Raw genomic sequence first — 26,839 nt, 5'->3', positions numbered from 1 at the left:
TCTTATTAATTGTTTCGAAGAACCAGCTCCTAGTTGTGTTGATCTGTTCTACTGTTCTTTTGGTTTCTTTTTCATTTATTTCTGCTCTAATCTTTAATTAATTCTCTTCTCCTGCTTGGTTAGGCTTTATTTGCTGTTCTTTCTCCAGCTCCTTTAGGTGTAAGGTTAGGTTGTGTATTTGAGACCTTTCTTGTTTCTTGAGAAAGGCTTCTATTGCTATATACTTTCGTCTTAGAACTACCTTTGCTGCATTCCAAAGATTTTGAAGAGTTGTGTTTTCATTTTCATTAGTTTCTGTGAATTTTTTAAATTCTTCAATTTCCTGGTTGACCCATTTATTCTTCGGTAAGATACTCTTTAGCCTCCATGAATTTGAGTTCTTTCCAAATTTCCTCTTTGGTTAAGTTCCAGTTTCAAAGCATTGTGGTCTGAAAATATGTAGGGAATGATCCCAATATTTTGGTACTGGTTGAGAGGATGATTGGTCCAAGATGGTGATGGAGTAGGAGACCTTAATTTCTTCTGGTCCCAAGAATTCAGCTAGATAGCTTTCAAATCATTCTGAACACCTGTGAACTCAACTGGAGATCTAAGAAAAGAATAGCTGCAACTCTACGAATAGAAAAGGGACCACTTTCTGCAAGAATGACAAGATGGAAAAACTCACCTCAGAAAAGAGAACAAGAGGCAGTACTGACTGCTAGGGACCCAATCAGTATGGATATAAGTAAGATGCCAGAACTGGAATTCAGAATAACGATTATAAAGGTACTAGCTAAGCTTGAAAAAAGCATAGAAGACACTACAGAATCCTTTTTTGGATAAATAAAAGAACTAAAATCTAACCAAGTCAAAAATCAAAAGGCTATTAATGAGATGCAATAAAAAATGGAGGCTCTAACTGCTAGGATAAATGAGGCAGAAGAGAAAATTAGTGATATAGAAGACAAAATGATGGAGAATAAAGCTAAGCAAAAGAGAGATAACTGCTGGATCATGAGGGGAGAATTCAAGAGATAAGTGATACCATAAAGCAGAATAATATTAGAATAATGGGGGGGCAGAAGGTATATTGGAGCAGATTATAGTGGAAAACTTCCCTAATCTGGGGAAGGAAATAGGCATTCAAGTTCGGGAGGCACAGAGAACCCCCCTCAAAATCAATAAAAATAGATCCACACCCTCACATATAATAGTGAAACTTGCAAATCTCAGAGACAAAGAGAAAATCCTGAAAGCAGCTCGGGACAAGAGGTCTGTAACCTACAAGGGTAGAAACATTAGACTGGCAGCAGACCTATCCACAGAGACCTGGCAGGCCAGAAAGGACTGGCATAATATATTCAGGGTGCTAAATAAGAAGAATATGCAGACAAGAATACTTTATTCAGCTAGGATATCATTCAAAATAGTGATAAAAAGCTTCCACGACAAATAGAAACTTAAAGAATTTGTGATCACCAAACCAACCCTACAAGAAATATTAAAAGGGATCCTCTAAGCAAAGAGAGAACCCAAAACTAACATAGACCAGAAAGGGACAGAGACAATATAAAGTAACAGTCACTTTACAGGTAATACAATGGCACTAAATTCATATCTTTCAGTAGTTACTCTGAATGTAAATGGGCTAAATGCCCCAATCAAAAGACACAGGGGTATCAGATTGGATAAAAAAGCAAGACCAATGGATATGCTGTCTGCAAGAGACTCATTTTAGACCCAAATACACCTCCAGATTTAAAGTGAGGGAGTGGAAAACCATTTCTCACATCAGTGGACATCAAAAGAAAGCTGGCATGGCAATCCTTATATCAGACAAATTAGATTTTAAACCAAAGACTATAATAAAGAGATGAGGAAGGACAGTATGTTATAATTAAAGGGTCTATCCAACAAGAAGATCTAACAATTGTAAATGTTTGTGCCCCTAACATTGGAGCAGCCAAATGTGTAAGCCAATTAATAACAAAATCAATGAAACGCATCGATAATTATGCAATAATAGGGGACTTTAAAACCCCCCTCACTGCAACGGATAGATCATCTAAGCAGAAGATCAGCAAGGAAATAAAGGCTTTGAAAAAAAAAGGAAATAAGGGCTTTGAATGACACACTGGACCAGATGGACTTCACAGATATATTCAGAACATTCCATCCTAAAGCAACAGAATACACCTTCTTCTCTAGTGCACATGGAACATTCTTCAGAATAGATCACATACTGGGTCACAAATCAGGTCTATTTATGCATTCTTGAAATGACCATTTAGTAGTGAAAAACAGATCACTCATTGTCAGTGTTTGAGGGGTCAGGTAAGAGGGAAGCGGGTATGCTCATGTAACAGGATAATGTGGTGGATCCTTATGGTGTTGAAAATGTTCTGTATCTTAATCATATTAATGCCAGTATCCTGCGGTTTTTTTGTTTTTTGTTTTTGTTTTTGAGGGAAAGAGTACAAGCAGGGGTCAGGGAGGGGTGGAGGGAGAGGGAGAGATTCTCAAGCAGGCTCCATGCTGAGGATCGATCTCACAAACCTGAGATCATGACCTGAGCTGAAATCAAGACTCAGACACTCAACCCACTGAACCACCTCGATGCTCCATCCAGTATCCTGGTTTTAATACAGTTTTGCATTGGGATAATCTGGTTACAGGGTACAAAGGATCTCCTTTTATTATTTTTTAAAACTTCTTATTAATCTACAGTTATCTCGAGTTAAAAAATTGAATAAAAAAATGGAAATCATCAAGTATTGCATAAGTGTTTAGAGCAAAGGAACACTAGAATGAGACTTTTTCTCCCATTACATGATCAGAGAATTGATCTGAAAATAACCTGTTTTCTAAAACAAAACAAAACAAAAGGTCTACACTTAGATACCATTTTTCACCTATCATATTTGAAAGGATCATAAAGTGGATGCCTGGGTGGCTCAATTGGTTAAGCGACTGCCTTTGGCTCAGGTCATGATCCTGGAGTCCCGGGATCGAGTCCCTCGGCGGGGAGTCTGCTTCTCCCTCTGACCCTAACCCCTCTCATGTGTTCTTTCTCATTCTCTCTCTCCAAATAAATAAATAAAATCTTTAAAAAAAAAAAGATCATAAAGTTTGATAATATTTTTGGGAGGTCATGAGGGAAACATGTACTCTTATACTCTGTTGGTGCCGTCTATAGAGAGACATTTTAGTGAGTTTCAAAATTAGAAGTGCACATGCCCTTTCACTTACAGTTCCACTTTTAACTCTTTGTCCTGTAGATCTACTTTCACAAATGCAACATGACATGTATTCTGTGTTCTTCACTGCATCATTGACATGATAACAAAAGATTGGAAACAGCCTAAGTATCCTTTAAGTAGGAGACTAGTTAATTATTGTACATCAAGAAAATGAACTTCTGTGAAGCCATGAAAACAGAACAAATGAAGAAACTCTTTACTTACTAATGAGTGCTCTTCAAGATATTTTAAGTGCAAAAAAGCAACGTGCAAAACGTGTGTGCTGTGTGTGTGTGTATACACATACATGAAAGAATTTAATTGTAAATAGAACATTTTTGAAAGGATATTTAAGAAATTGGTTTCTAGGGGCACCTGGTTGGCTCAGTCAGTTAAGTGGCCGGCTCTTGATTTCAGCTCAGGTCATGATCTCAGGTTCCTGGGATTGAGCTCCACATTGGGGTCCGCACTCAATGGGAAGTCTGTTTGAGGATTCTCTTTCCCTCTCCCTCTTCCCCTCTTCCCACTTGCACACTCACTCTCTCTTTGTCTCTAAAATAAACAAATCTTGGGATGCCTGTATGGCTCAATCAGTTAAGTGTCTGCCTTTGGCTCAGGGTCCCAGATTGAGCTCCTTGCTCAGCAGGGAGCCTGCTTCTCCCTTTGCCTGCCACTCCCCCCCCCACTTGTGCTCACTCACTCTCTCTCTTTGACAAATAAATAAAATATTTTTTTAAAAATTAAATTTTTAAAAAGATAAAGAGGCGTGGTTGGGTGGCTCAGTCAGTTAAGTATCTGGCTTTGTCTCAGGTCATGATCTCAGGGTCCTGCGATTGAGCCCCAAGTCTGGCTCCCTGCTTAGCAGGGAGTCTGCTTCTCCTTCTTCCTCTGCTCCCCCTACTTGTGTTCTCTCTCTAATAAATAAATAAAACCTTAAAAAAGAAAAAGGAAAAAAAATTGCTTTTTGGAAGGGGAACCGAGTACTAAAGATGAAAGAGATGGAAGGAAGAATTTTGGTATACTTTTGAAATTTTAATTATATGACTGTATTACTGAGTCAAATTTTAAAATATTGGAAGTGATTGAGGCAATCTTGTAGTAATGGCATAAAAACTAATTTGTTATTCACGTGTTCAGTCATTGTAACTGATATTGATAGTTGAGACATGTTCAGTTCACATGGTGCAAAAATTGGTTTTTATAATTCACTTCATCAGTTATTCAGATTTTTTAATTTTTAAATGAAGTATAATTAACATACAGTGTTATATTACTTTCAGGTATACAGTATGATTCAACAGTTCTACACTCTGCTGATCATAAGTGTACTCAATTCCCTTTATCTATTTTACCCACACCCCTACCTACCTTCCCTTTGGCAACCACCAGTTCTGTGTTTAAGAGTATGCTTTTTTGTTTGTTTCTTTTCTTCTTTGTTCATTTGTTCTGTCTCTTAAATTCCACATGTGAGTGAAATCATATGGTATTTGTCTTTCTCTGCCTAACTTATTTTACTTAGCATTATACCCTCTAGGTCCATCCATATTTCAGATTTCATTTTTCAGAAACATGTATAAAGTGATTTCTCTGCGTGGAGAGATGCAAGCGATGTTTAAGTTTCTTTTTTCTTTTGTGTTTCTTTTTGTTTTCTAATATTTTCTTTAATTTTCAGCAGTGAAGACAAGTTGCTTTGTGTATTGCACAAGTTCAGGGACTATCACCCAATGTAGTGACCCTGATATTAGCATGTATTTTATTTATAATCAGGAAAAAATATGTGTAAAAATCTTTGCACAGATTAATTTGTAGTTTTTTAATGCATTAGAAGTGCAGTTCTGCATTTTTTTTATTTTTGTTTGGAGCTATGTGAAATTTATTCAAAATTAAGAAGCCAGTTTCGATGAGTAAATATAACACATCTAATTAATCATCTTATCAAAGTGACATTACTGTTTTAACTTTCCCCCAGATCATTTCCAGTCTTGATTTTTGCCACTTGATTTTTTTTCTCTGGTTTGGGGTCCTCCCATAGCCTTTATGATTTAGCATTAACACCTAGTAGTCTAACAAAAGATTCATAGAGTATAGCAGCTGATTTCTTTCCTAATTAACTCTTACTAATTAGGGATCCACAAATACTTAAAAGTAGCAGTGTGAACAGAACAGTTCTAACTAGTAATTCTGGATCAAGTATTGGTTGATAACATGCCAAAGACTTTCTTCTCCATGTTTTTGCAAATTGAGAAATTTGAATTTATTTCAATAGTAAATGTTTGAGTTTTGTTTAGTTGATTAATATTATGTTTCATTGCTCTCAGGTCAATCTTACAAACCACTGTGGTTTCATGGGAGGACTACAAAAAAACAAAAGCACTGGATTGACCACACCATATTTTGCTACCTCTACAGTAGAAGTAATATTTCATGTATCAACAAGAATGCCTTCTGATACTGACGACTCTTTGACCAAAAAAGTAAGTGCTGAGAAAAAATGTTGAGTTAAAATCCTAGTAATTAAGAAAATAAATATATAAAATTGTGTAAGTAATCTAATTGATCAAGCACTATTTCTGAGTATTCCACTCTTCACCTAATACTGTCCTCAGAAACAGAATTGTTGTGGAGCAAATGCTGTTTTCATTAATGATAACATTGAAGGTTATTATCTTAACAAAGGATTTGTCTTCAAGAAAATGGTGATATGACAAATTGAAAAACTCCTGCGTATGTTTAAATTAGTGAAATTACATTTCAAGTCTTTTCACACACAGATAGATATAACGGTTATATTGACAGAGGGAGAACAAAAGTTTATATTAATTATTACAAAGCACTTAAAATATAACATGCTTTATCATAAATTTTAACTAAAACTAATAGAGCAGATAAAATAAGCCTTAATTAATGAAAAAATTTTACTACCTTAAAATTTATGAGAGATGTGGTGGAATGGTTTTGATGGCCTTGTCCTTTAAAACCTACACCACCATTTTTCTGTAGGTGGCACTGGCATTCAAAAGTTGTTCTAGTAACTATAGAGATAGGTTAGAGTACAGTTGTATGTATTCAATCTGTGTTTGGTTTTCTTAGGGAGAAATATTTTTAAGAATAAAACCTTGTCCAATATTTCTTCACCTTCTCTTTCTCCTCCTTCCTCAATTTATTCAACACTGACCAATATAACCAACTTAATATCATTGGTCATTTTACTTAATATTCTTTCCCTGATATCAAAACTCTTTATACTTTATTAACAAACTATGAAAACAGTGTATTCTCACACTCTTTTGTAAAGGAACTTCAGAACTCCTCTCAAATATTTGATAAGATTGATTTAATACCCTTGATGCCTTTTGTTTACTATTTAAAATACTGTTGGAACTTGCATACTAAATGCGTAATGGTTGATAAAACTAATATATGATTGCTAATTAGATTGAAATGAGGTAAAGTTGGAGGTAACTGATAAATTTAAGAAAGCATAATCAGTAACAGGTTTGCTGTAGAATTTCTGGTGTAGTTTTTAGAAGTAGAAAATGATCCATGAATACTGATAAGATGGTGAAGAGGTGGATTCGAGTAAAAACTTCATTAAAACTTCAGTTAAGCACTTTTTTCCATCAATTCATTTTAAACCTCTATGAAAATAAGCCATGCCTGAATTAGAGACAATTATAAGTATAGTGCAAAAAGATAATTTTAGGGGCGCCTGGGTGGCTCAGTCTGTTAAGTGTCCGATTCTTGATTTTGGCTCAGGTCAATCTCAGTGTCATGAGGTTGAGTCCCATGTGGGGCTCTGTGCTGGGGGTAGAGCCTGCTTGGGATTCTCTCTCTGCCCCTCCCCTGTTCTCACTCTCATACTTGCACGCACACTCTCTTTCCCTCTCAAATAAATAACAATTAAAAATTGTTTAAAAAGATAATTTCAATCATTAGGAACTTGGCCATGACTCATATTTATATCATTATCATTTTCATGGCTCCATGAATACAACTTTTAAACCCCAGGGCAGAATCTAAAATTGATAGTATCTTGGATTGCAAACATGAGAGAAGAACAAAGTACATCATTTTTTGCTAAAAAAACTCTTTTGTTTTGTTTTTTAAAGAAAGCTATGCCAGGATATTTTTACTTCACTGTATTAAACATGATAATTATATGGTACTTGAAATTTTATTCCTATGACCTTTGTAGAAATGTCAGATAAGTAGGATTTCTTATTATTTTCCAAATAGTCATGAGGGTGTGTCCTTAATTTCTTAAGGAGTTTCTGAAATGGATGTTTAACAATTCATTATCATAAAAAATTAATTTTGGAGGGGATAACACCATTTAAGAATTGTTAAATTGTTGAGTTCTAATTAAAATAATATTGTTAAGTGGTAAAATTTTTAAGTACTGGAGTTATTAGAGAATTTTGAGGAAGTAAGCATTGAACATTAATAGTTTGTTTCATCTATACATATAGAAAGTTTTTTTACTGTGGTAAAAATTACATACGTAATTTACCTTTTTCATGTTTTAAAAAATTTTATTTAGTTTTTTTTAGGGTTTGGAAATTTATTTTTCATTGAAGTATAATTAACATACAGTGTCATATTACTTTTAGGTGTGTGCATTGTAATGACTGAACAGTTCTATACATTACTCAGTGCTCATCATTATTGATAATTGTACTCTTAATTCCCTTTACTGTTTCACCCATCCCCCAACCCTTCTCCCCTCTGGCAACCACCAGTTTTTCCTCTGTATTTAAGAGTCTAGTTTTCTCTTTGTCCATTTTGTTCGTTTGTTCTGTTTCTTACATTACACACAGAAGTGAAATCATATGGTATTTGTCTTTCTCACACTGACATTCCATTTAGCATTATCTTTTTTATGGCTTTTTTTTATGGCTGAGTAATATTCTATTGTGTATGTATATTACATCTTCTTTATCCATTCACTCAATCTTTTTTATGGCTGAGTAATATTCTTTTTTTATGGCTGAGTAATATTCTATTGTGTATGTATATTACATCTTCTTTATCCATTCACCTATGGATGGACACTTGGGTTGCTTCTATATCTTGGCCATTGTAAATAATGCTTCAGTAAACATAGAGGTGCATATGTCATTTCATTAGTATTTTGTTTTCTTTGGGTAAATACGCAGTAATGGAATTATATGGTATTTCTGTTTTCCATGGATCATATGGTAATTCTATTTTCCATACTGTTTTCCACAGTGGCTGCATCAATTTGCATTTCCACCAGTAGTGCACAAGGGTTCCTGTTTCTTCACATCCTCACCAATACTTATTTCTTGGTGGTTTGTTTTTGTTGTTTTGTTTTGTTTTTTTATTCTAGCCATTCTCACTGGTGTAAGGTGATATCTCATTGTGGCTTTGATTTGTCTTTCCCTGATGATTAGTGATGTTGAACATCTTTTCATGTGTCTGTTGGCCATCTGTATGTCTTTGGAAAAGTCTATTCAGGTCCTCTGCCCATATATTATTTTGGTGTTGTATAAATTCTTTATGTATTTTAGATATTAACTCTATCAAATATATCATTTGCAGATGTCTTCTCTAATTTAGGAGGTTGCCTTTTCCTTTTGTTGATGACTTTCTTTGCTGTATTAAAACTTTTTATTTTGCTCTAGTCCTAATAGCTTAATTTTGGTTTTGTTTCTCTTGCCTGAGAAGGTATAGCTACAAAAATGTTCCTACAGCTCATGTCCAAAAATTACTACCTATGTTTTCTTCTAGGAGTTTTATGGTTTCGGGTCTCACATTTAGATCTTTAATCCATTTTGAGTTTATTTTTGTGTATGGTGTAGGAAAGTGGTCGTTTTATTTTTTGCATGTAGCTGTCCAGCTTTCCCAGCACTATTTGTTGAAGAGACTGTCTTTTCCCCAGTGTATGTTTTTCCCTCATTTGTTGTAGATTAATTGACCATATAAGCATGGGTGTATTTCTAGGTTCTTCGGACTGTTCCATTGATCTATGTGTCGATTTTTATGCCAGTACCATACTGTTTTGAATACTACAGCTTTGTAATGTATCTTGAAATCTGGGATTATGGTACCTCCAAGCTTTGTTCTTTCTCAAGATTGCTTTGGCTCTTTGGGATCTTTCATGGTTCCATACAAATTTTAGGATTATTTGTTCTAGTTTTGTAAAAATTGCTGTTGGTATTTTGATAGGGATTGCATTGAATTCATAGATTGCTTTGGGCAGTATGGACGTCTTAACAGTATTGGTTTTTCCAATCCGTGAGCCTAGAATATCTTTCCATTTGTTTGCGTCATATTCAGCTTCTTTCATCAGTGTTTTATAATTTTCAGAGTGCAGTTTATTCCTAGACATTTTATTCTTTTCGGTACAATTATAAATGGGATTGTTTTGTTAATTTCTCTTTCTCCTTCTTTATTATCAGTATAGAGAACTTCAGCCTATTTCATTTTATATTGACTTTGTATCTTACAACTTTACTGAATTCATTTATCAGTGCTAGTAGTTTTTTTTGTGGAGTCTTTAGGGTTTTCCATATATACTGTAAGGTCAACTGCAAATAGTGACAAGCTTACTTCTTCCTTATGAATTTGGATGCCTTGTAATGTCTGATTGCTGTGGCTAATACTATGTTGAATAGAAGTGATGAGAGTGGATGAGAGTGGACATCTTTGTCATGTTTCTGATCTTAGAGGAAAAGCTCTCAGTTTTTCACCATTGCATATGATGTTAGCTGTGGGTTTTTTATACACAACCTTTATTATGTTGAGGTATGTTCCCTTTAAACCTACTTTTTTGAGAGATTTTATCATGAATGGATGTTGTATTTTGTCAAATGCTTTTTCTCCATCTTTGAAAGATCATATGGTTTTTATTCTTTTTTCTTGTTAATGTAGTTATGTTGATTGATTTGTGGATATTGAACCACCCTTGCATCCCAAGGATAAATCCTACTTGATTGCGGCAAATGATTTTTTTAATGTATTGTTGGATTTGGTTTGCTAATATTTTGTTGTGAATTTTTGCTTCTGTTTTCGTCAGACACTGGCCTGTAGTTTTCTTTACCTTCTTTTTTTTTTTTTGTAGTTTATTTCTCTGATTTTGGTATCAGGGTAATGCTAGCCTTGTAGAATGAATTTGGAAGCTTTCCTTCCTCTTCTATTTTTTGGAGTAGTTTGAGAAAAATGGGTTGTAACTCTTCTTTATATATTTGGTAGAATTCACCTGTGAAGCCATCTGGTTCTGGACTTTTGTTGTTTAAGATTTTATTTATTAGAGAGAGAGAGAGAGAGCACACGAACAGGGGAGGGGCAGAGGGAGAGGGAGAAGCAGACTCCATGCTGGGATCATGACCTGAGCTGAAGACGCTTAACCAACTGAACCACCCAGGCGCTCCTTGGGACTTATTGGGAGTTTTTTGATTACTGATTCCGTTTCATTGTTAGTAATTGGTCTGTTCAAATTTTCCATTTTTTCCTCATTCCATTTTGGAAGGCTATATGTTTCTGCAAATTTATTCATTTCTTCTAGGTTGTCCGATTTGTTGGCATATAATTTTTCATAATATTCACTTACAATCCTTTGTATATCTGTGGTGTTGGTTATTTTTCCTCTTTCACTTCTGATGGCATTTATTTGTGTTCTCTCTCTTCTTTTTGTTTTGAAGAGTCTGGCTAAAGGTTTATCAATTTTGTTGATCTTTTCAAACAACCAGCTCCTGGTTTTATTCATCTCTTCTATTGTTTTTTAGTTTCTATTTCATTTATTTCTGCTCCAATCTTTATTATTTCTTCTGCTCGCTTTGGGCTTGTTGGTTCTTCTTTTTCTGGCTCCTTTAGGTGTAAGGTTAGGTAGCTTATTTGAGATTTTTTCTTGTTTTCTGAGATAGGCCTGTATTGCTATAAATTTCCCTCTTAGAACAGCTTTTACAGGGGCGCCTGAGTGGCTCAGTTGGTTAAGTGTCTGCCTTCAGCTCAGGTCATGATCTCCGGGTCCTGGGATCGAGCCCCTCATCGGGCTCTCTGTTCAGTGAGGAGTCTGCTTCTCCTTCTCATTCTCCCTCTGTGCTCTCTTTTGTCTCTTTCTTGCTCTCTCTCTCTCAAATAAATAAATAAAAACCTTGAGGAAAAAAAAGAACAGCTTTTACAGCATCCCAAAGATTGTGGACCGTTGTATTTTTATTTTCATTTGTCACCATGTATTTTTTATTTCCTCTTTGATTTCTTGGTTGACCCATTTAGTCTAGTAGCATGTATTTTAGTCTCTGTTTTTTGGCCTAATGTGATTTATTCTGGAGAGTATTCCATGTGCACTTGAAAAGAATACATATTCCACTGTTTCTGGTTTGTTTTTGTTTTTGTTTTTTGTTTTGCAAGAGAGAGAGGAAGAGAGAATGTGCACATGCACACATGCACAAGGGGAAAAGAGGGCAGAGGAAGAGGGGGAGAGAGAGACCCCCAAGCAGGTTCCATGTTCTGTGCAGAGCCCAACACAGGGCTTGACCCCACCATCCCAAGATAATGACCCAAACTGAAATCAAGAGTCAGACATTCAACCGACTGAGCCGCCCAGGTGTCCCTGCATTCCACTGTGTTTTAGATGGAACAGCTGAATATATCTGTTAGGTCCATCTGATCTAATGTGTCATTCAAAACCACTTTTTCCTTGTTGATTTTCTGTATGGATGGTCTATCCATTGATGTACGTGGGGTGTTAAAGTCCCCTACTATTATTGTATTACTGTCAATTTCCTTCTTTATGTCTGTTAATAGGTACTTTACTTTATGTATTTGGGAGCTCACATTTTGAGCACGTAGGTATTTTCTTTTTTTTTTTTTAAAGATTTATTTATTTGAGAGAGTGAGAATGAGAGAGAGAGAGTACATGAGAGGGGGGAGGGTTAGGGGGAGAAGCAGGCTCCCCACTGAGCGGGGAGCCCGATGGGGGACTCGATCCCGGGACTCCAGGATCATGACCTGAGCCGAAGGCAGTCGCTTAACCAACTGAGCCACCCAGACGCCCCGCATATAGGTATTTTCAATTGTTATAACTTCTTGTTGGATTGTTACCTTTATGAATATTTATTGTCCTTCTTTGTCTCTTGGTAGTCTTTGTTTTAAAGTCTGTTTTGTTTGTTATAGGTGTTGCAACCCCAGCTTTCTTTTTCCTTCCATTTGCATGGTAAACATTTTTCCATCCCTTCACTTTCGATCTGCATGTGTCCTTTGGTCTGAAGTGAATCTCTTGTAGGCAAGTTATAAATGTTGCTTTTTTACCCATTCAGTCATCCTATGTCTTTTGATTGAAGCATTTAGTCCATTTACATTTAAATTCATTATTGATAGGTATGTACTTATTGCCATTTTTGTTACTGGTTTTGCAGTTCTTTTTGTAGCTCTTCCCTATTCGTTCTTCTCTTGGTCTCTTCCCTCGTGGTTTGATGGCATCTTTACTTGTATGCTTGGATTTTTTTCTCTTTATTTTTTGTGTAACTATTATAGGTTTTTGATTTGTGGTTATCATTAGGTTCAGATATAATATTTTATAGCACTCTATATTAGGTTGACGGTCACTTAAATTTGAATCACTCCTCATCCTACATTTTATGTATATGATGTTATACTTTACATCCTTTATTTTGTGAATCCTCTGACTGATTTTTATAGATATAATTGATTTTACTGCTTTTGTGTTTTAACTTTCATACTGGTTTTATAAGTGATTAATCTGCTTTTATTATATGTTTGTATTTACCAGTGAAATTTTTTCCTTTCGTAATTTTCTTACAACTATTTTGGCCTTTTCTTTCCACTCAAAGAATTCCCTTTAATGTTTCTTTTAAGACTGGTTCAGTGGTGATAATTTTGTCTGGGAAACTCTTTACCTCTCTTTCTATGCTGAATGATAATCTTGCTGGGTAGAGCCTTCTTGGTTGCAGGTTTTTTCCTTTCAGTACTTTGAATAATATCATTGCACTCCGTTCTGGCCTACAGAGTTTCTGCTGAAAAATCAATTCACAGCCTTATGGGGTTTTCCATGTATGTAACCATTTTCTCTTGCTGCTTTTAAAATTCTCTCTTTCTCACTACGTTTTGCCATTTTAATGATTATGTCTTGGTGTGAACTTCCTTGGGTTAATTTGGTTGGGGGTCTCTGTGCTTCCTGGATCTAGATTTCTGTACCTTCCCCAGATTAGGGAAGTATTCATCTCTTGTTTCTTCATATAACCTTCTTGTCGACTTCTTGCTCTCCTCCCTCTGGGATCTCTGTAATGCAAATGTTATTATGCTTGATGATGTCGCTGAGTTCCCTTCACCTAGTCTCATTTTTTCTTATTCTTTTTAATTTTTGCTATTCAGCTTGGTTGCTTTTTATTACCCTGCCTTCCAGATTGCTGATCCATTCTTCTGCCTCCTCTAATCTGCTGTTGATTCCCTCTAGTGTATTTTTTATGTCAGTTATTGAGTTCTTCATCTCTGATTGGTTCTTTTTTATATTTTCTTTCTCCTTCTTGAAGGTCTCACTGAGATCCTCCACTCTTTTCTCAAATCCAGTGAGTATCTTTATGACCATTACTTTGAATTCATTATCAGGCCTATTGCTTATCTCTGTTTAATGAAGCTCTTTTGCTGTGGCTTTGTCCTGTTCTTCCATTTGGGACCTAACTCCTTTGTCTCATTTTGTCTGACTCTCTGTGTTTGTTTCTATGTATTAGGCGAGTCAGCTATGTCTCCTGCTCTTGAAAGTTGTGGCTTTATGAAGAAGAGGTCATGTGGTGCCCTGTAGCACGATGTCCCCTGTTTACTAGAACCAGGCATTTCAGTATTATCTTCTCTGTGGGCTGTGTGTTCCCTACTCTTGTGGCTGAGCTGCATTTGCATTCAGTCCAGTCAACTACAGTGACCCACTTTGCCTATTGTGAGCACACTGGGCAGGGGTTTGGTCCCTGTGCTGTTAAGGGGCCTCTCTGGGGCCACCACAGGCTTGGAGTTGGGTGGTGTCAGCAGTCAGACCAGATAACTGCCCTCAGCCCAAGCACTGCAGGGCTCTCTTCTTCTTCTGCCCCTAGAACTTTCCATTGGTGAGTGGGGCCAGCAGTCAGACCAGATCCCTGCCCCCGTTGGGGCTGCAGGGACACTTATCAGCAGGGCACTCTCTTTGCAGTGCCAGCTATAAGACTCAGCTGCTGGAATTGTAAGCACACTGGTGTGTGTGGTTATCTTCTCCTGTCCCCAGGGCACAAGTCACTCTGGAGTGGTGCAGGTTTCTGCAGGGTTTTTAGGACAGGAGCTGCTTTGGAGAGAGATACGTGGAGTAGGGCAGGTTGGATGGGGTAGGGACCATGGTGCTAACAAGATAGATGGAGAATGTTCACTCTGCTTCCCACAGGTATCTGGCTTTCTAGGCTGCTAGGGAAGCCGGAGAAGAATGGTCTGCCAGGCAGCACTTTTGTTCTTGGAGAATTCTCCTAAAGATTCCTGCCCCTCCAATGCACATTTTGAAATTAGCAAATAAATCCACTTCTCATACCCCAGTTTCTTTTCAAACTGCTGCTTCCATGGTTTTGTCTCTCCTGGGTTGTTACACTGGCTTTTTAAGGATGGGAACTCAGTTTTAAAGTACCCAGAGTTAAACCCTGTTGATTGTAAAAACTCTAAAAGTTAAGGCCCATTGGCTTTAAAAGTCAAAGTGTTATGGGGTTCCCTGTGCCTGGGGGGCCTGGGGTGGGGCCTGATCCTCTTGCTCTTCTTTATGCTTATATAGTGTCCCTCTCGTTTATGATTAGTCTCACGTAGAGTGGGGAGAGTGCTGGAAGGGGGAGTTTCCAGCCATATTTCTGCTCCTTGATGTGGTTTCTTCTGTACTATTAACTGTGGAAAGTCTGTTCTGGCAGTCTTCAAGTCATGAGTCATTTTCAGAGTTAGTTTCACTGATGTGGCTGTTATCTGTGTGTCTGTGTGATGAGGTAAGCTTAGGATACTGTGACTCTACCATCTTCTCAGAAGTCCTATCTTAACCATTTTTAAATGTGCATTGGCATAAACATTTATAATGTACAACTATCACAGGTATCTATTTCCAGAACATTTTCATTTAGTTCAAAATAGTTTTTAAGATTTTATTTATTTGACAGAGAGACACAACGAGAGAGGGAACATAAGCAGGGGAAATGGGAGAGGGAGAAGCAGGTTTCCCACCAAGTAGAGAGCCAGATGGGGGGCTCGATCCCAGGACCCTGGGACCATGACCTGAGCCGAAGGCAGACGCTTAACTCCTGAGCCACCCAGGTGCCCCTAGTTCAAAATATTTTTTATTTTCTCTTGAGAATTCTTTGATCCATGTGTTATTTAGAAGTATATTGTTTAATCTCCAAGTATTTTGGGGTTTTCCAGCTATCTTTATGTTGTTGATTTCTCGTTTAATTCCATTGGGGTCTGAAAACAGACATTGTGTGATCTCTATTCTTTTAAATTTTGTAAGATGTGTTTTATGGCCCAAATGTAGTCTATCTAGTGAATGTTCCATGTGAATCTGGGAAGAATGTGTAATCTGCTATTGTTGGAGGAAGTAGTCTATAAATGTCAATTATATCCAGTTGATTGATGGAGCTGTTGAGTTCAACTATATCCTTACCAATTTTCTGCCTGCTGGATCTCTCCATTTCTGATAGAGGAGTATTAAAGTTTCCCACTATAATAGTGGATCCTTCTACTTGCAGTTCTATCAGTTTTTGCTTCACAAATTTTGACACTCTGTTGTTAGGTGCATACACATTAAGGATTGGTTATGTCTTCTTGGAGTACCAGCCTCTTTATCATTAGGTAATGCCTCTCTTTACCTTTCCTTGCCCTGAAGTCTGCTCTGTCTGAAATTAATATAGGTACTCCCACTTTTCTTTTTATTGGTGTTATCATGGTATATCTTTCTCCATCCCTTTACTTTTAATTTATATGTGTCTTAATATTTAAGTGGGTTTCTTGTAGCAACATATAGGTGGGTCTTATTTTTTTGATCCACTCTGACAGTCTTTGTCTTTAATGTGTAGTTAGACCATTGACATTTAAAGTAATCATTGCTATAGCTGGATTAATATTTACCACATTTGTTACTTTTTTCTATTTATTACCCTGTTCTTTTTTCTATTTCTGAATTCCATAATTGTTCTGCCTTCTGTGGTTATAATTGAGCATTTTATATGATTCCATTTTCTCTCCTTTCTTAGCATATCAATTACACTACTTTTCTTTTTTAACTTTTTTTAGTTACAGCCCTGGAGTTTGTACTATACATTTAGAGCTAACCCAAGTGCACTTTCAAATAATACTAGACTGCTTCATGGATACTGCAAGTACCTTATAAATAACACAGTATATTTAATCTTTCCCTCCTATCCCTATAACATTGCTATCATTCATTTTACTTACAGTTAAGCATATGTGTGTGTGTGTGTGTGTGTATACACATACATACACACACACACACCTAACCATACATAATCACATGCATTATTGCTGCTATTACTTTGAACAAACTGTGATCTGTTTGATCAATTAAGAATAAGAAAAATAAAAAATTTTTCCCCTTCAGTTTTGATTATTTGGTGCTTTTTTTCTTTATGTAGATCTGAATTTCTAACCTGTATCATTTTCCTTTTCTCTGAAGAACTTCTTTTAAATTTCTTGTAAGGTAGGTTTACTGGCAACTAATTCCCTCAATTTTTGTTTGAGAAAGTCTTTATTATCCTTTACTTTTGAAGGATAATTTTACAGAATACAGAATTCTAAGTGTTGGTAGTTTTTCCTCCCAACACTTTAAATATTTCATTCCACTCTCTTCTTGCTTGCATGGTTTCAGGGGAGAAGTCAAATGTTGTTCTTTTCTTTGGTTCTCTATAAATAAAATGTAGTTTTTCCTCTGGCTTCTCTCAAGATTTTTTTCTTTATCTGTGATTTTATGAAGTTTGATGATTTGCCTAAAGGTGGTTTTTTGGGCATATGTCCTGCTTAGTGTTCTCTGAGCTTCGTGGATCTGTGGTTTGGTATCTGACATTATTTGGGGGCAATTCTCAAGCAATATTGCTTCAAATATTGCTTCTGTTCCTGTCTCTCTTTCTTCTCCTTTTATGTATGTTACAGTTTCGTGGTTGTCCCATAGTTCTAGGATATTCTGTTTTGTTTTTTTCCAGTCTTTTTTCTCATTGCATCTCAAGTTTTAGAAGTTTATGATGTTATATCATCAGGCTCAGAGATTCTTTCCTTAGCCATATCTGGTTTACTAGTGAGATCATGAAAGGCATTCTTCATTTCAGTTATGTTGTTTTGTATCTCTAGCATTTCTTTTTGATTCTTTGTGAGAATTTCCATCTCTCTGCTTACGTTATCCATGTGTTCTTGCATGTTTTCTACTCTTCCCATTAGAACCCTTAGCATGTTAATCATAGTTGTAATTCTATCATCCCTGCCATTTCTAACTCCGTTTTAATGCATCTTCAGTGTCTCAGACCTGTCCACACTGCATCTCCAGGAATTTACAATTACAATTTACATTTTCCTGCCTTGCTACAAGTTCCTGCAGAGGTTTCTGCTTCATTGTCATCCTCCATTTTTGCCTGTCTGTCCAATTTGGAGGGCAGCAGTTTTGCCTGTGACCTCATATCTCTGACCCAGGAAGAGTATTTGATTTTTCAATTTGTTTAGCTTTTTACTTGTTAGGACAGAGTGGCAACTTCTAAGCTTCTTAGGTACCAGACTGGAAACTGGAAATCCCAGAACTTTATTTCCCAAACACAGACTCTACCCATTAATAATAACTCTCCATTCCCCCGCCCCAGCCATTGGTAACCTCTAATATACTTCCTATCTCCGTGAATTTTCCAGTATTAGGTACATCATATAAGTGGAATCAACAGTATTTGTCCTTTTGTGTCTGTCTTATTTCACTTAATGTTTTCAAGGTTCATGCATGTTGTATCAGGTGTCAAAATTTCACTCCTCTCTGTGGTTGAATAATATCCCATTATATGTATATACCATATTTTGTTTATTCATCTGGTAGACACTGTGTTGTTTCTACTTTTTGGCTATTGCAAATAATGCTGCAGTGAACATTGTTGTGTAAGTATTTGTTTGAATCCCTGTTTTCAGTTCTTTTAGATCTATACCTATGAGTGAAATTCCTGGGTAATATGGAAATTGTGTGTTTAGCTTTCTGAGGAACTGTCAAACTGTTTTCCCCAATGACTGTGCCATTTTTACATTTCTACCAGCAATACACAAGAGTTCCAGTTTTTGTATACCCTCACCAACACTTGTTATTTTCCATTAAAAACAAATATAGCTATCCTAATAGATGCATAGTGGTATTTTATTGTGGTTTTGATTTGCATTTCCCTGATGACTAGTGATGTGCATCTTTCCATTGCTTACTGGCATTTGTATACCTTCTTTGGAGAAATGTCTATTCAGTCTTTAACTTATTTTTTAATTAAGTTGTTTGCATCTTTATTGTTGAATTATAAAAGTTCTTCTAGATGTTAATCCCTTATCTGATATATGACTTGCAAATATTTTCTCCCATTTTGTGGCTTGTCTTCACTCTTTTAATAGTGTCTTTGGATGCACAGAAGTTTTAATTTTGATGGAGTCCAATTTATCAGTTTTTTTATTTTGTTGCCTCTGCTTTTGGTGTCAGTTCAATAAATCACTGCCAATTCTAATGTTATAAAGATTTTCCTGTATGTTTTCCTCTAAGATTTTTACAGTTTTAAATTTTACATTTAATTTTTGAATCCATTTTCAGTTAAATTTTATATATATTGTGAGATAAAGGTCTAACTTCATTCTTTTGCATGTGATTAGCTAGTTTTCCAATCACTATTTGTTAAAAAGACCACTTTTTCTCATTGAATGATCTTGGCATTTTTGTCAAAAATCAGTTGGCTTTATATGCAAGAGTTTTTTTCTGGGCTCTGTATTATTTTTCTTTGGTCTAAATGTCTAAGGGGGTTTTTGCTTTAATTAAATGCTTTAATTACTGTAGCTTTGTAGTAAGTATTGAAATTAAGTAATGTGAGTCCTACAACTTTGTTCTGTGTTTTGTTTTTTTTTCCAGTATCATTTTTACTATTCAAATTCTCTTGAGATTTCAGATGAATTTTAGGCTGGCTTTTTCTATTTCTGCAAAGAACCTTGTTGGGATTTTGATAGAGATTACATTGAATTTTTGGATCACTATGGGTAATATCATCTTAACAATATTAAGTTTTTCCATTCCATGAACATGGGATATCTTTCCATTCACTCCTGTAGTCTTTTAAAGTTCTTTCAGCAGTGTTTTGTAGTCTTCAGTACACAAGTCTTTTTCCTCCTCCGTTAAACTTCTCTATTAAGTGTTTTATTCTTTTTAATGCAATTATAAATGGAATTATTTTTGTAATCTCCTTTTTGATTTGTTCATTGTTAGTATATAGAAATGCAACTGATTTTCAAGTGTTGATTTTGTATCATGCAGTTCTGCTGAATACATATGTTAGCTCTAAGTGTTTTTGTGGAATCAGAGGTTTCTGTATATAAAATCATGTTTTTTCAGTGTTTTAATGGAGGAACAAGAGCTTGGACCTTTCCTGGGCCACCATTTTGGTGACATCACACCCTAGGAAAAGTTTTGACTTTTTTTTCTTTAAGCTATCTAATTCTAAATTTAAGATTATTTGGTAATTTACCAACTGGAAAAGCGCTAGTATTTTTTCCAATTATTTAGTAAGGAGAAAGGACACAGGCAGTTACATGGCATAATATTCCAGTTGTTTAATTATTGAGATGCCAGAAGTATTGGGACTTTTTAAAATGTAAGCATATGTTTGTAATTTTTTACAATTTTATAATGCAAGCATGTATATTATTTCAGTTGTTATAATAATTTACCTGTTGGGTTTTCTTTTTAATGCCTGCTTTATTGAAGAAAATTACCCTAATTAGATAGGCTTTTTTACTTAAAGCAATTTAAAGTGTTTGTTTTAGTGAGAAAATGTTACAGTGTCACTGCTTTCACATGTATAGCATCTACCATATCATCAAAATTACAAACAATATGTACTAAAGCAACATCATTTTGGAAGGGTATAGTTCTCTTACCTTCTGAGGTAATTTAAATGATTTAAATAAAATCTGTATCAGGTTACAACTAAATTGAGGCAACATTTCACTTATTTCAGTAGAAAGGAAAAATATACCTGGTCTCATAATTCAGTATAACTATTTTAAACCTCCTTTTTTATAGAAATAAACACCTTAACATTTATTTATTTTTCTCTGTATACTGGGTTTTCCTCTTCCCAATTCCATATGAAACTTTCCCCTTAATCTCCTCTTCAGAATCCTAATATGTAAGATTTTTCTAACAGGCTTATATTTTAGCTCTATTATAGTATCAATTTCTTTTTAATAAAAGGTTAAATATTTAAACTTAATCATGGAAACCAGTTGTCTTATACCAGTTCTCCTTAATAAAAAATCACTTTCTGTATTGGTATTTTTTCCTCCTGAATTTAATAGATTCCACATTAGTGGTAATAAGTTGAGGCCTAGAACATGTGTCCTATTACAAATGAACAATTGGATATCATTAGGTTGTCCCCCTTTCCTCTGTAGATATATCTTTAGGTGTGTTAATCCATTCAGTAGACACATTAATGAGCACTGGTTGAAGTGTAATATTGGAGGAAGTAAGGCTCGTTGACCTCAGCATGGAGTTTAATACCTCTAATTAAATTAGGTAGTCGACAGTCAGTATAAAGAAATAGCCGTGCCTCTGGCAAGCTAGAATTATTTATGACTCTGGTTCTTTGTTTTAAACTTGAAAGGAGAAAATCATTTATATCTATTTTATAGAAACTAATTTTAGTTTTCACTTTCTATTTAAAATATGTGGTGATTTTGTAGACATTTTTAAGCATTTTATTTTCTCAGAATGAGAGGTAAATATCCTTGAACCTGTTTATGTTCTGTGTTTAAGTGTAGTGTTTTATTTCTTCTGAATAGAAGCAGTACTCTATTTTCAAGGCTCAAGACAGTAGGAGCAGAATTTTTACAACATAGACTATACTTTTTGAACAGATTAATCAAATATTCAATTGAACAAAGTACTCTTAGAAATATCCTATCATATCAAAAATCCTCATACAACCCTAGACAAAGCTATCTGTTCTATAAATTATCTCTGAGGAAGATTGATGGAAAAAATCACTTAACTGAATTTATTCTGTTTACTCTTAAATATCAAAAGTACTGTAAGCATTGGTCTAAAGTGTTCACAGGAGCTTGTCTCATTTCCTTGGTCTCCTTATTCTGGCCACTTGGTGATACTCTGCTGCATAAGTAACTGAATCACCCTGTTAGAAGTTTTACAAAGATCAAGTTGAGATCATTGTAATTTACTTAGTTGGAGTCTCCAGTCTGTCATTTCCTGCACCTCCCCCCAAAAGAGGGGAAAGATGTGCTTAAGTCAGTTTCCTCTGAAATATTGTTAGTGTAATGGACAACACCTCATTTTCTGTTTTGGAATTTGGTCACAGTAGTTTCCCAAATAAATCAGCTTTATTGGCCTGATGGCCTGATTGTAATTTTAAATCTATTTTTTCTTTGTTTTGTCTAGAAATAAAATTGAAATGTACTTTACTTTCCAAAGAACTTTTATGCTAAATATAGTCTGGAAAATGAATTCAAAAACAAATTTAAGAATTTAATAATAAAATTTTCATTATTTTAGTTAAAGTGTAGTTAGTATAATAGTCAATGGTATGGAATTATACTCATGGTTTTAATCCCAAAATAACAGTCTTACATAACATAATTCTATTTTAATATCCTAGACTCTACCCTTAACCCCAATTTCTGTAAATATACTTTTTATGACAAGAATAGAGGATAGAGAAACCAGGAAATATAAATGGTTCAGAGTAAATTTATCTCACCACTGCGAATGGTATAATTTGGATGTGATAGCAGTGGCTTCTTACTGCATGTAGAATAAAGCTCTAATTCTTCTCTATGGCCTTCAATGCCACATGATCTGGGCACCTGCCTGCCTCCCTCTCTGATCACATCTCCTGTCACTTTCCTTTTCATTTAGCACAATCTGGCCTCATGGCTATCATTCTAACCTGCCAACATATCAGGCTCATTCCCATCTCAGAGGGTATGCATTTACTGTTCTTTCCATTTGAAATGCTCTTTCTCCACATCACCAGGCTTTCTTATTCTCATTGTTCTATTCTCAGATTCACATGACAGTTTCTAAGAGAGACCTTTCCAAACTATCCTAGCTAAAGAAGTGCCCTTCACCCAGTAACACTATTGCATTACCCTGTTTTATTCTCTTTATAGCACTTACACCTCCTGTCACCATCAAAGTGGAATCTTTAAATAAATGCCATAATTGCAGATAATTCTGTTTTTTATGCTGTGCACTATGTAATGACAAAAAATTTACCTAGATAAGTACTGTGATACTATAATTAGACTTAACCTGATCATGCCTTGTTCCAGTTCTTCTTTCTCTGAGCCCTTTCTCAAGTCTCTTCTCTTTCTCCTGTCATCCTTTTTCTTTCCCATCTGTGTTTCTCCATTTCTTCAACACAACAGGCATATAGACTCAAACACCCTCCAGTGTCCTTCCGAGAACTATGAAGTTCGTGTTTGTCCAAATATAACCAAAAAAGAAGTCACCCGACATGTCTAACAACTGTTGCTTCTCCTTCTCTGAAACTTCAGACTCCAGCAATTTCCAAATATAATAGCTTTGTTTTCTTGAGTTTCTGTAATGGAAAATATTTTATTTTTATTTATTTATTTTTAAAGATTTTATTTACTTATTTGACAGAGAAAGACACCGCAAGAGAGGGAACACAAGCAGGGGGAGTGGGGGAGGGAGAAGCAGGCTTCCCACAGAGCAGGGAGCCTGATGCGGTGCTCCATCCCAGGACCCTGGGATCATGACCTGAGCCGAAGGCAGATGCTTAACAACTGAACTACCCAGGTGCCCGGTGATGGAAAATGTTTCAAAGGAAAATTTTACACCAAGGTTCTGGTTATACTAGAAGTCAAATCCAGTAGGGATTTTCCTTTTTTTCAGTTGGTTATTGAGATACTTCAAAAACCAGTTTTCAAGCTGTGGTCTTTTCAAACACATCTTCAACACAGAAGTCACACATTTCAATAAAACATTTTCAAGACTGTCTTTTTAATACTCAGCAGTATGTATTGAGTGCCCACTTTGCTAAGATAATTGTATACTAGACACCATGCCTGTTGTTTCGAGAAGCTTTTCTTAATTACTAAAAATGAATGATGCAGACAGCAAGTAAACATATGAAACTATGTATGATCCTAAAACGTATGAAAGTATGGTTTTTAACATGATTGGGGAGTATTTGATAGTGTCTATTTTGCTATGTGTGGGTGTCTAGAAGATTGGGCAAAGAATGAGAGCTTGAGGCAGTATTAATCAGTTTAAATTTCTACATGTATACAACTGTCTCCCGAACTGCCTAACCTGATTAACTTCTGTGTGTTCTTCAAGGACCATTTTAGATCAGTTTTCTTTGTTGTTTGCATTCAGAGAAGTATAGTTAGAGGATTATCTGTATCACTAATTATTCAATTATTCTTTTACTCTCTCTCCTTCACTGGACTTGAAGTTTTGTGAGAACAGAGGCTCTCTCTGTTTTGTTTTTTGTGTTTTCACCATTGTATCTATGCTAGCCAGCACAATGCATTTAGTCAGCTCTCAGTATTTGCTAATGTGTGAAGAAGAGTAGATGGCAGGGGAGAAGCTTTTTAAGAACTCATGAACTAGTTCAGGAATATAGGATGACTAACATATGACCTAGGACAACAGTAGATGAAATAGGAACAAAAGTACAAAAAAGGAATCTAATGTTTAAAAAAAAAATGAAGAGCTTGTTAGACATACAGTAAGGAAAACAGAAATTGGAGACTTTCAGATTTTGATCCTGAGTGATTATAATAATTGTTAGGTACTTTTAATAGAAATGGGGAAGTCAGAGGGTAAGCTGATTTTGTGAAAGATGATATAGGTACTTCACATGAAATCTAGTCTCCAGCTCCAGACGAATGATATTTCATGGCATTGAGGAAATCTAGAATTGAATGTAATCTCTGATAATCATGGAAAATGAAAACATTTTATTGTCTTAAGATAGGCAAACATCTGATTTTCATAAAAGGAATGGAATAGTCCACTAACTACAAAAATTAACATTCATGAGCTCCATGTCCATGCCTGAGAAAATAGGATTATTAAACAGATGGTTTGTGAGCACTTAGGTAATGAAGTAGTGATCACTAGGAGCCACCATGAGTTCACCATAACAGATCACATCAAGGTAACTTAATTTGTTTTAATAGGATTACTAGATCAGGGAAGGCCATTGACAGTATAAAGCATTTAACTAAGTTGTTGTGAACAAGTTGAAGAAATGTCTTAATAATAGTTCAGTAAGTATATTCATGACTGGTTGTATAATCACATCTAGAGACAAATTATTTAATGAAAGGCATATAGGGAGGTGGTTAAAGTATGGTTTCTGGAATTAGACTGCCTTGGTTTCAGTTCTGACTCTGCCACTTACTAGTCATGTGACATTAGGCATGTTAATTTATCTTTTTAAGTTTCAATTCCTCACCTGTAAAAATAGGGGTAATAATAATTATACTTTGTAGCATGTTGTTAAAACTAAATTATGCCAAAGTACTTAGTAAGAATTTAATAAATGTTGGATGTTATTTTAACCCAGAGGAACATTTATGATGACTTGCTATAAGGCTGTTACCCAGACTTGTCCCACTTGACATTTTTATCTAAAATCTAAATGAAGGGGCACCTGGGTGGCTCAGTCGTTAGGCGTGTGCCTTTGGCTCAGGTCATGATCGAGGATCGAGCCCCGCATTGGGCTCCCTGCTCCACGGGAGGGGAGGCCTGCTTTCTCCCTCTCCCACTCCCCCTGCTGGTGTTCCCTCTCTCACTGTCTCTCTGTCAAATAAATAAATAAAATCTTTTAAAAAAATAAAATCTAAATGAAGACACAAGAAATTGAATTTAAGGATAACCCAAATCTGGGTAAGAGAGAGATAATACATTGAATAGCAGAATCAGGCTAAAAAAAGACTTTGATAGGCATAACGATAATCTGAACCTGGCAAGGTAAAATTTAATAAGAATAAATATGAAATTCTCCCTTTAGATCTAGCAGTTTCACCTGCTTAGAACTTTGTAAGAACAAGACTTAAGGGTTTGAATTGACTACAACTTCCATTTGAGCCAATTTTGTAAAAATGCAGAAAATAATTTAGTTAACAGAACAAAGGAAGTGGTCCCACTATGAGCTGATTGTATTAGAGCATATATTAATAATGTGTTCAATTCCAGACATCACAATTTAATAAAAACATCAGTAAACTGAGGTAATAATCCAAGATAATGAATAGATTTGTAAGCTATAAGAGGAGGAACTCTAAGGGCACATTTAACATGGAAAAGAAAAGTTGAGATATATGTTAGGCCAATCTTCAAATATCTGAAAAGATAATATATAGAATATAGACTGGATTTATTTGGTAAGGCTCATTTTAGAAGAACTAGCTTCAGGAAGCAAATTTTAGCTCAGTATAAAGAATGTTCTAATGATTGTAGCTCTTTAAAAATGAATTGGCCGACTAATGAAGGTGTAAAGTTCCCAACCGTAGAAGTATTGAGGCAGAGGGAGGATTACTTGTCAAGGATATTGCAGTGGGAGTTCTGTATTGGGTAGGAAATCAGAGCTTTAGGGTCTCTTCCAATGCTGATATTCTATAATGTATTGAGGACATCAATTTTACACATGTTGAATTTCATTAAGTACTTTTATCTTCCTGAATTGATAATGATAATCTGCAGCCTATATTATATACCCTGAAATAAAATTATTTCAACAGCATTTGAAGTGAATTTGGAAGAATCATTTGGTCACCAATCATTTTAACAGATTCATCCCATGTACTTAAGTCTTACACTCTGTTTCAGAAGTGATTGGTATCTGGGTACAAAAACATGTAGGTAGGAACTCTTTAAGAGTTCTCAGAGTATAGAAAAACCTGGAGAGTACACACAGAACACAATCTTGTAAGTCCATAAGAGATAAGGAATAAATATAAAATATTGTATAAAGTATTTGTGTTAAATATGTCAAACGTACTTCTGAAATTTCTATTAATACTCAAAATTCATTCAGTAATCTTTCAAAAATTGATAAGATATACATAGCAATGGTTAGCAATTTCTCAATTTGTGTTTATTATGTTGCAGGTTTTAAAGACCTAAAGATACAAAAACATGCCTAATCAGGACAACAACACTTAAAAAAATGATAAGAATGTTCTTGAAGCTTCTGCCTTAGAATGCTTGAACATGTTTAGAATGACTTTGTTATATGCATGGTTCTTTGCCACAAATATCTTCATTACAGTGTCTTAGTAAAAATATGTTGTTTTTTTTTCCATTAAGCTTCTATAACAGACTTTTAATACTCTGTGGTAGATATATGAAGACAAGCTTTGGTTATAAG

The 26,839-nt window shown here is 35.3% G+C and overlaps 1 protein-coding gene across 3 annotated transcripts in view; it reads left to right on the top strand.

The window, feature by feature from the left end:
• The window catches only part of RALGAPA1 (Ral GTPase activating protein catalytic subunit alpha 1), a 253,647-nt gene that overhangs the window by 193,644 nt on the left and 33,164 nt on the right, over positions 1-26,839 (top strand). For all 3 annotated transcript variants that reach the window (XM_073895099.1, XM_073895100.1, XM_025870163.2), the window contains one exon: positions 5,540-5,695. In XM_073895099.1, coding sequence (XP_073751200.1) covers positions 5,540-5,695 — 156 coding nt within the window. The remainder of the gene's footprint in view (positions 1-5,539; positions 5,696-26,839) is intronic.

Source organism: Callorhinus ursinus, unplaced genomic scaffold (assembly GCF_003265705.2).
Source record: "Callorhinus ursinus isolate GAN/ISIS: 27379988/994484 unplaced genomic scaffold, GSC_fseal_2.0 scaffold8, whole genome shotgun sequence".
Classification (NCBI taxonomy): domain Eukaryota; kingdom Metazoa; phylum Chordata; class Mammalia; order Carnivora; family Otariidae; genus Callorhinus; species Callorhinus ursinus.
This window is presented reverse-complemented; position numbering and strand designations above follow the sequence as displayed.